The sequence below is a fragment of the Osmerus eperlanus genome, chromosome 12, assembly GCF_963692335.1.
Source record: "Osmerus eperlanus chromosome 12, fOsmEpe2.1, whole genome shotgun sequence".
NCBI lineage: Eukaryota > Metazoa > Chordata > Actinopteri > Osmeriformes > Osmeridae > Osmerus > Osmerus eperlanus.
Window position 1 is genome coordinate 3,345,004 of NC_085029.1, and position 10,590 is coordinate 3,355,593.

Below are 10,590 nucleotides of genomic sequence, written 5' to 3' on the forward strand. Positions count from 1 at the left end.
ACTTATTGTAACTTTGATTATGTTTAAATAGTCAAACGCAATCGCTGCAACTGCACGATACTACTGTCGCATACGTTATCATGTTTGCTAATAATGTCAGTTATGTAATATATATATAATTAAGCACTTTTTCTACTTTCTCTTTTTTTGTAGTTTCACTCCATTTCAATGTTGTCAGCTTGATAGGAAGTCAATAAAGGAGCAAGGCTAATTTTCCTGGCTCTTGGAAAGGAGGCTCTGTTAACGCTAGGAAGCACAACACAGACAGAGCAGTACAGCTGTCAAAGTATAGGCTAACGTTAGCTACGTGGTACAGTAATGTTAGCCATAGCAAACAGTACAATACCTGTCTCTTCTGGCAGATGAGTGCATCCTTCACCGGCTGGTCGAAAAAGAAATTTGTAATTTTGGGAAGTTTGGCATTTAATTCAGAAATGTTCTGTTTTGAATGCCGCTTTTGGGCACCGCTTTTAAATGTGCGTTTCATTTTTCCTAAGCTACGCTACAGTTAGCTACCTATTTGCAGCGGGCTCGCCGGTCTGTGTGACCATCTGACCTACTTCGTCATGTCACTTACCTAGCTAACAAAGAAAGCACAATTAAATATACTTTCCTTTATTTTTATATCAACTCTGGAAACACAGACAAGACAATAAGACATCCCATGTAATTCAAATTGGATAAAAAAAACAAAAAAAACGGGGGGCCTGCCACGCGAGGCCCTCCATCCCTGCGAGGCCCCCCCGTGGTGCGGGGGCTGCGGGGGTAATCTTTACGGGCCTGTATAAGACTCCATCACCCAGCTTGTAAACTGATGTAATTTTGATGAAACACAACCTTTTGACATGTTTAGACGGCTCTGCCCGGTGTCTGTTCAACATTTTCAAGCGGTTTTGTCGTTTCCTTGTCAGCATATGTTTACCAGCATGATACAGGCTTTCCTTTGTTCTGCCTCAGTTACAAGGAGTTAGGATGTTTTTTGAACTTTGTAAACTGTCTGGTAATACTCTGTGCATGTGTGTTCTAGCTTTGTCTGAACCGACAGTGCCAGAACGTCAGTGTGTTTGGCGTGCACGAGTGCTCAGGAAAGTGTGGTGGCCGAGGGGTGAGTAGAACTGTTCTGACTCCGCCCCCACCCTCCTCCAACACACACACACACACCAAATAAGAACAGCACAGTCTTCACACACCTGTCAAGGTATTTGCTCAAATTTTGCACACACACACACTCCCTGAGATGCTATCAGGTCGTAATATGGTCAGAATGGCTGATGTATGGGAGGTAACCATTACAATGCCTCGCAATCAATCTTCCAGCTTGCCGAAAGGTTCAATCAATTAGAAGTAATGGTTTCATTTATGTTCAGCCTTCAGTGTCATTCATCATAGTTTGACTGGGAGGCAGTCGTCCTTGTCCTAAAAATGTGCTCAAATGTAAGTGCGAGGGCTTTATTTGGGTTACGCCGTTTGACTTTGAGATTGTGATATGAATAGATTGGATTTCTTTTTCTATTTCACTTTCTTTTATGCAGCCTGTCAAAGATCTGTGGGTGGCCCCCCTTTGTGGCGATAGTTTCAGCCTGTGTGCTGTGACACACTGGTCTTTCCTCCAACAGCAAATGTCTTTAAACTAGATCAACTGATTCACTAATAAAATCAAACAGGAGATGGGAGTCAGGTGGCTGAGCAGTAATCTGAAGGTTACCGGTTCGATTCCCGGCTGTGCAAAATGACGTTGTGTCCTTGGGCAAGGCACTTCACCCTACTTGCCTCGGGGAGAATATCCCTGTACTTACTGTAAGTCGCTCTGGATAAGAGCGTCTGCTAAATGACTAAAATGTAAATGAAATGGTATCAATCACTACTTGAATTGAGAATGCCTCTGCTCGTTTGTATCCTAGTTTCTTTTGGTGAGTCTGTTTAGGGTGTGTTCAGCCTCCTAGCTGGTACAAAGCAAAGGTAATTAGTACAAAGTTTCCCCATGACAGGACTGCTCAACCCTGTTTCAGGAGAGTTACCCTCTCGACACTGGTTGCCACTCCAACCTTAACACCTGTTACCTTGTGCATCTTATCAACCAGCTAATTACTAGAATGAAATGTGCTGGGTTAGGGTTGGAATGAAAACCTACAAGGCGGTAGCTCTCTGGGAACAGGATTGGGCAGCCCTGGTCTTGGGAGTCCTTGTTGCTTGACTTGCTGGTATTATGGGCTGTTTTGGGTAAGAAATAAGATTGGAGCACTCCTCCAGATCTGATCAAGATGTAACCTTCCAGAGAGGGCTGGTTTCTTTTACTATCCTTTTGGACCCTGTCACATATGGGTACTGTACTTGAAAAGAAAGACTGAGGGAGACAGCGACTGAGAGAAGAGGAGACTGGTAGAGAGAGGCAAAGAAATAAAGAGAGAAAGGGATGGAGAGGCGGATAGGTAGGAGAGAGAAATATAGGGATAGAGAAATAGAGACTATAAAGACCTAGAGATAGAGGGAAAACAACTGTTTTGATTCCCACGGCCCTGCCACATGGAAACATAAGTAGCCTGACTGAGTGCTGTGCTATGCAGCAAATTGAGCATACCCGATCATCTGTATCTGTTTGTTATACCATCGCTCATGTCTGGACCCATAAACTTGACCTACACAATTCTGTCACAAAGTTAAGTCCAAAGTATAGCTTTTACAGGTACTTACTCGACTATGTTAGCTCTAATTACCAAAGGCTAATGTCATTCATTGCCATCAATGAACTCTCATTTAATTCTAGATGGGAATAAAAAATGTTTAGTCATGGATAGCTTGTCATACCTCATTATCATATGTACTCTGCAGGTGTGCAATAACAACAGGAACTGCCACTGTGAAGCTCATTGGGCTCCACCCTTCTGTGATAAGGCAGGCTTTGGAGGTAGTGTGGACAGCGGGCCCATGAGATTAGCAGGTAATCGACCCCATGCGTCTGGAGAATAACATCATCAAACTGCTGCTACTTAATGTGGCAACACTTACTGCTGAGCCGTAGTTGATAGTCAAATCACAGCACTGGAGTGGATTGTTCTTGTGTTTAGTGAACTCTGTGTGTGTGTGTTTGTGTGTGTGCAGACCATGACAGCGTGACAGTGGGGATCCTGGTGGGTCTTCTAACCCTGCTGGGAGCTGTTCTGGTGATCTGCATCAAGAGGAAGACCCTCCTGGGCCTGCTATACACCAGCAAAAACAACAACATTGAGAAACTACGGTACCTTCTCACCTCTCCAGCACTAAATCTTGCTGGCCATACTGTGTCCCTCGCTTACTGCATTAAAACCAATTCACTGTGATCATTTGCAACTGACTGAGTACATGTCAGCTGTGTATTAGGTTAAGAACCAGCAAGGTATGATATGATACTGTAGCTGCCTGCTAAGTATTTCTGTACTGCAGGTCGGTGGGCCCAAACAGGCCATCTAGTCCGCCCCAGGCCCAGCATCATCCCCAGCAGCTTCATTCCGTGTACAGAACCTCTCCATCTTGCAAGACCCTGGCCAAGCCCCACAGCAACAGCATCTTCAAGGTTAGTATCCCCCACACCGCATCCTACAGCCCCCCCCATTCCTCTCCACCCTCCCACCCCCATATACTTCTAGAAACGATGTTGCTCCCATACATTTCATTCCGATGTGACATGTTGTTTTCACCCCAAACACCAGCTAATTCAAATCCAATGAAATGGCTGCCCACGTTTGAGCGCTGTGTGCATGGGGCGGTGGAGGAGGGGGCAGAAAACGGAGCCTATAGATGCTGGGGGGGGGGGGGGTGCGAATGCTATGGTCACGCCTCTCCTATGCCATTTGTGTCAGAAGAAAGATGGCTGTTGGTGGTTGTAATCGATTCATCTGCATGTGTTGCATGTCGAGAATGTCGATGAGAAATATATTGAGACCACAAAGCCATTTCAGCGATGATGGCAAAAGAGACTTGTGGGTTCCTCAGCTTACTGTAGTTTCCCTATCTTGATGCTGAGGCTATGCTTGGGAGTGAATTCTAGGAATTCTATTAGTCGATGGTTAGTTTAGAATGTTTTTTTTTATATAGTTAGTGAGTGTGTTTGAATTGATGTGTGTGTTCCAAGCTAGCTTAAATAAACACACTTTAAGTCAAGCTGTTGTACATTACATAGGCTCTGTGCTTTCAGTCACCAGGCCTTAAACATCTGGTATTCATTGTGTTGCTCTGGTAAGAAGAGAAAGGATGTAAGCGTTTGATGTAAGTAGAGTGCAGGTGAGGTCATTTTCCAGTTGTCAGGAGCTGTGTTTAGGTTCTCTTTATATATGTGTGTGTGTGTGTGTGTGTGTGTGCAAAGCTGGGCAGATGTGAATGAAAGACCGACAGACTGACATTTTGGCCTCTTTGGCCTCAATGTCTGCTGTGTGTATGTGTTTGTGTGTGAGGTCTGTGGCCCTGTCTGCCTAGACAGCCCTGTTTCTCAGGCCAGACATCAGCTTGTGTCACGTCCTCTGTCTTTCCCTTTGATTTGTCACCTGAGGAGGAGCCAGGGAAATGGTGAATGGACCTAGGGGGCACTTGATTTACGACTCCCTAGCGGCTCCAGGAGGCCAAGAAGCGAAGGGAGGAGATGGGTGGAGTTTAACATGACTGTTGCTGATGGGTCGCAGACATGAGGGGGTTTTCATCGGTTCCCATTTCTTCCCAGCCTCCTCACCTAGGTCCTGACTCTCTGCAGCCCTCAGCACCCTATGCCTCCCACAGTCTGCACAGACTGCCCCAGTGCCCCCCCATTCACCTCAGCCACCCAGTTCCCCTGGCAATCACTCTGGCCTTCTCTCCTGGACAACCACACTCACCGGCCCCACCTCCTCATCGCGCCCAACCCCACCAAGACGCAGCCCCACCCAGGGGGCCGTCGTTCCGCAGGACCACACGCCACATCTCTTGCCGCATGGTTATGGTAAGTGGCCCCTGTTTGACACCTTCATTTACTGGAATGGAAACATTTAGTTGATAACATTGCTTTGAGTGTAAAAGCTGTAGGAGAGCCTTTACTGTGTTCTAGTATATAACCTGGGCTTGTCGTTCACTACCTACAGTTCAGGTTCCAATGTGGTCTCTTTTTATTGGGCCAATGTGTCCTATAAAAGTATATCGGTGTTGACAGCTACACACAGTCAAATAAAGAGCTGAGGTCGACCCTGGGACCGGCACTGTCCGTGTGAGTCCATCCCTCTGTATATAAAAACGCATAAATAATGAAAATGGCACCAGCCTTGTGGGAAATATTACCAAGATGAAAGTGGAATTTGCAGAGTGTGTGTTTAAAACCCTAACCAATATCCTAGAGTAGTACACTTCCAGCAATTGTGTTCCTTGAAGCCCATATGGGTGGATGAGGGTGAGTTGAGGTGAAGTATGGTCTTTGTTGGTTAGCTTTGGGATTCCCTAAGGCTCTTATCAGAGCTTATCCTGTTTGGGTTTACCACCAGGTAAAAGAGAGGTGAGAGAGAAAGAAAGAGTGGGAGAGATTGGAAAAATATGCTAATTGTAAACAGAATGAAGAGGGGGAGAAACACATAAAAGAGTGCCACATTTGCTACAGCGAGCAGCCGAGGTCAGCAATGAGAGGCCTGTCTAAGTCCTTGTCAGGCACCAGCAGCACACTCTTACTGACACCCTGACCAGGTGTAATGGTGTCAGAGCACCCCCCCCACACACACACACACATCGGGGGATGAGAGAATAACACACACCCAGGGACAGAGGTCAACACATTTGTACAGCACATCAGACTAATTAGAGCCCATTCTGAGTACTAATGAGATTTTCCTCATGCTCAGATCAACAGGGGGCCACTGGCGAGACCTCCCAAGTATTTTCAAACATGAGGCTCTTAAGAGCTAATCAAAAAAATAACAAGAGCATGTACTGAAGTTGGTTTGAGGCGGGTGAACTTTCATTTGTTATTTTTTACATTACACTAAATGTGCCTAAATGTGTCTTGCAGTAGCATTGCTAAAGCAGAATTTAGAAGAAAAAATTGTGCACAGTGCCTGTGATGCAGTCGGTGATTAAGACGTCAGTGAGACACACAAACACAGTTTCCTGGAACTATAGATAGTTAGTGCAAAGTGCCTGTGGTTGTGAAGAAGTAGATGACACACACACACAGATTTCCTTGAATTATAGATAGGGCACAGTGCCCGTTATGCAATCGGTGAGTAAGATGTCGGTGACAACATTTCTGGAATTATAGATCGATAGTGCATTGCCCGTGATGCAGCCGGTAATGACAGTTCCTCTCAGTGGCTTTTTTATATACATTTCTCAGATCCCAATTTAAATTATCTTAAGTACTTGTTCAGCCTCCACATCATATAGTCACTTATGCACATCCTAATTACATTCCTCATTCTTTTAGACAAATTATCAATGCTCTGGTACATGCATGCAAATGATTATGTAGCCTACATTATCAATTGCTTATGTCATGCTGAAACAAATGTATTATATTGGTTCTCTGTTAAATTACCAACACAAACATCTAGACATTTAGTTCATTACATTAGTCATTACATCCACGATTGAGCCAGTTGTCACAATTGTTGGCCTAATTTATCATACAGTGCTGCATGTACATTTCTGTAAATCAAATCCCTGTTTTAGGATAAACGGTAGTGAGTTGTTTGTGTAGTTTACACAGCAATAGCATGTCCTTGGGTCCTAAAATGGACACCTGCAAAATTACACATTTGTACAGTGCCCGGTTCTCGAGATCATCATTGGACACCCATTGCCCTAAAATCCCACTATAAAACCACACATACACACACGTACAGAGATTCCTTGCATTACAGTATGAATAAATACAAATTTAAGTCAAACACATGGTTTTGTCACACCTTCAGAACCGAGGAGACAGGAACTTTCCTCTCAGCTGTTTTTCTTTAGTAAGCAGCCAACATATATGAGAGAGGCTGGTTGTCATGGCTTGACTGCCAACACAGTAACTGTTGCAGCTGTTTGACAGCTTCAGTGAGTCTGTCCAAGCTACTGCTCAACCCAGAGGAAAGCTCCTAGTGGGGGGATGTGGAAATATGGGCTATGGGGGTATTCACCTGAATGCCTGGTGCTTTGTGTGACCTCATAAGGGAAATCAGTTGTAGGTCCTGACTGATCCCGACTAGAAATGTAAACCATGATTAACAGTTAGTATTTGGAAGTTTTATGTTTCGTTTTATGTCCAATTGTCATGGACTAAACGGACATGCACTTTTTATCTTTCTGTATCCAATTTACCTTTCATTTGATACAGCACTATACATGCTGGATGTAACTCAAACCTGTGCTCCGTGTGAATGACGATGCTGGCTGCAAATTTCAGGATTTAGCAGCAGTTCTTTTCATCTTTGTAGCTGATATTCTCTTTTAGTTTATTTTGGTTTGGTGGCGGTAAAGGAGAGACACACAGTACCCACAATGCATCACCTGACAGTCAACGCTGAGACAGCCCCGCAAATGAAACATTAAGCGTGCAGACGTTAAAAGACACGTTTTAAATGTGGAACTTGTGGGCAACAAAAACATGACCAATGGCTTGTGTGGCCACCGGACTGAGGCTGGACCTCTTGGCTCCTCTCCTCTTGGATGTGAGACTTCTCTGCAGGAGGAAGTGAATGGAGACCAGATGGAATGCATGTAGCAGCGTTGATCATGACCTCACCCCTTCCGTAGATTAGGAACACATGACAGGTTCATCATCACATGCTTGCTGGGGAGGGCTGCCATGGTGACCAGCAGGATGGGAGTACAACAAGCAGAGCCCCAGCCAGGAGTTGAGCTGTGAGACTTGGCTAGATTTGACTATCCTCTGGTGGTCATTTTAAGTCACTGCCAATCCCCAGGACGATTTCTTTTGACATTTTCAAAGAATTTGCTGCCAAATGCCTCCTCTGAAACGTCATTGTTTGGAATTCATCGGAAATTAGCACCATCATTAAAAAAAAGTATTTTTTGTGACTTTGCATGGTGTTATAATGAATGAATCTGCTGTCATTTTAAACTAGTATCTGTCACCTGTAGGATTTGGAGAAGCCCAGTCCCCCCCAGAAGCCCCTGCCAGCAGACCCCCTGGGCAGAAGTGGCCGTCTGGTGCGCAGCCCCTCAGTGGTCCGAGGCCCTGCCCCAATCCCTGTCCCCAGGCCTCTGCGCCCAGTCCTTCAGCCTGGGAGGTGAGTCTTCGGAACATCCTAAAACTAGACCAATACATAAACAGAACCGGAAAGCACTATTGCTAAAATTCATTTTAAATGTGTGCATAATTTTCCTTTTCTCTATTCTTTCTCATACCTTCTCCCCACCCCAGGCAGCCCCCCACTCTACCAAAGCCTCGTATGCTCGGCAGTGTCAGATACAGTAGCTGAGAAACGGACATCCTTGCATTGATGGACACTTGATTTGCACTATAAAACTATTTGAAAACCTTAAAACGTGACACCTCTGCATTTGGGAATTAAGGGGCCCGTGAGAGTCCCTGTGGTGCTCTATCTCCGAATGGTGCTACGAGTCTGAGCTCAGGTACATGTAAAGTATTTATTTTCTGTATTTATTACCACGCAGTGCACTGTGCCAGACACTTTTACTTAGCTGTAGCATTTGGGATTTAACTTTTTTTACATCGCTTTTTTGTTATTTTCATCATTGGCAAATACTGTACTAGACTTTTTTATGGACAGCTGGAAAAAGGAGTCAGAAAGCATATCTTAAAGATCTGTGAACATTTAAAGCAGTGCACATGTTGTGGATCTAAGTGTCAGCAAGGGAACCAAGGACATTAGAGTAGTATTACTACTTTAGGAGAAGGCTTACATAGGAAACATCACAGGTAAATCACTCTGCAGGTCTCCTTATGCAGTTTCGACAGCTTAACAGACAACAAGCTATTCTTCTCCAACACTGACACCAACACACAACACTTGCTTGGTTGTTATTTCCTTTTAAAAAACACTTCCAGTTCATTTGAAGGCTCACTGTCTTGATGGAGGGAGACACTTTTAAAATAGAAGCCATGGAGTCTGTGATGTCTCCAGCCAGCTTGGCAGTGAGGCAAACACCTAGGGAGAATAGGCCAAGGCCTTCCATGGGAATAAGACCCCTGGTCCAGCCATGTGATTGTAAACAAATGATTAGACTTGTATAGAGCTGTGTGATTCTTGTGAAACACCAAAGCAGTTGCTCTCAAGTCCACAAAGTTACTTGGATTGACTCCCGTCAACTCAAATCACAATGATACAGGAACATGTTATGAAATGTCAGCACTTGGATCGTTAACAGCTAGAGCCCAGGGCTTGATTTGAGAGCGTGAATCTGAAGTATTAGTTCTTTAACTCTGTGAAGCAGTTGGCTCTGGGGAAAGACACAGCTGACAAATGGTTTCCCTTAAGAATACCTGTTGACTAGATACAAAATGGATAGTGCAGACAGCGTCCTCCCTTTGGCTATGTGGAACAGAGGCCCTCTGCAACACAATGTCATTGGATACAGAGGAACGCTAGCTACATGGGGATATTGAGTAATAGACTTACACTCCAAGCGAATAATTGAGTCCAACGAAGACATTCAAGAGATGTGAAACAAAGGCTTATAAAACAAAGTTTAGAAGTCAGTTTCTCACTTTGTGTTTATTGAGCCAGCCAAAAACTTGAATCCTGGAGTTTGTGCACAGACAGCCATTTTTAAATGATTGCTGTTTTTCTTCTGCCTATAACACTTTGAAAATGTAGTCATCCAAGTGATCTGCATATCATCTTTGTATTACAGAATATCACATAGATGTTGAATAGTTACGTTATTATTGTTATTTTTACATCATTATTTACACTGAACTTTTGTTAAAGCACGCAGACTGCTCACAAATGCCAAGGTGAAAAAACATGTTTTCTGCTATGCCTATTGCGAATTTTGTATTGCTGAAATCCAATAATTGTTTGATTTTGATACCATCCTATTCCTTATGCACTAGTTGACCTTACTTTGCTATTTGAAAGGTGTGTTTCCATGTGTCTGTTATTGCTTGTTACACCTGTACTGTTGTCTTTGTGTAACTGTAATCTAATGTTCCTCGTAAAGCGTGTTACTGGTGAACACATTTTTGTGGCAAACAGTTTTTTTCTACAGAATTATTTGAACTATTTGATACATCCAATGTAAGAAATACATGTCAATGTCTATACTGTAAATTACATTTTCAACATTTAAGCAGCATTATTAAAATTGTTTATCAAACACTGAAGCCATTTTGGTACTGTATTTTTACTGGAATTATTTGAAGAGCATATTAGCCAGATTTCAAATTCCCTTTCCTTCCCGCCCAATGGATGCTTGGTGTGTGAGAAAACTGTTTACCTGTTTGCTGGATTGAATGCAATTGAGTGCCATCTACTGTCCAGTGGAGGGCAGTGCAGTGTACGATGTCCAGTTTGCCGCAAAACAGGCCAGCATAAGACTTCCACACACAGACATACTGTACACTTCTGTATACTTGCTATACTTATACTACACAAAAGGTTGTGTTCACACTTTATTTTTCCACTGCTGTTCTCT

At 43.8% G+C, this 10,590-nt stretch overlaps 1 protein-coding gene across 2 annotated transcripts in view; it reads left to right on the top strand.

The window, feature by feature from the left end:
- The window catches only part of LOC134031100 (disintegrin and metalloproteinase domain-containing protein 12), a 106,273-nt gene extending 95,994 nt beyond the window's left edge, over window positions 1-10,279 (top strand). The window contains exons 17-23 of one of the 2 annotated variants that reach the window (XM_062474599.1): window positions 1,028-1,105; window positions 2,830-2,938; window positions 3,100-3,235; window positions 3,421-3,550; window positions 4,691-4,945; window positions 8,071-8,219; window positions 8,354-10,279. In XM_062474599.1, the coding sequence (XP_062330583.1) occupies window positions 1,028-1,105; window positions 2,830-2,938; window positions 3,100-3,235; window positions 3,421-3,550; window positions 4,691-4,945; window positions 8,071-8,219; window positions 8,354-8,411 (915 nt within the window). In that variant the 3' untranslated portion in view covers window positions 8,412-10,279. Of the gene's footprint in view, window positions 1-1,027; window positions 1,106-2,829; window positions 2,939-3,099; window positions 3,236-3,420; window positions 3,551-4,171; window positions 4,243-4,690; window positions 4,946-8,070; window positions 8,220-8,353 lie in introns of those variants that run through there. The other variant, XM_062474600.1, reaches the window with a different exon arrangement.
- The last annotated feature ends 311 nt before the right edge of the window (window positions 10,280-10,590 follow it).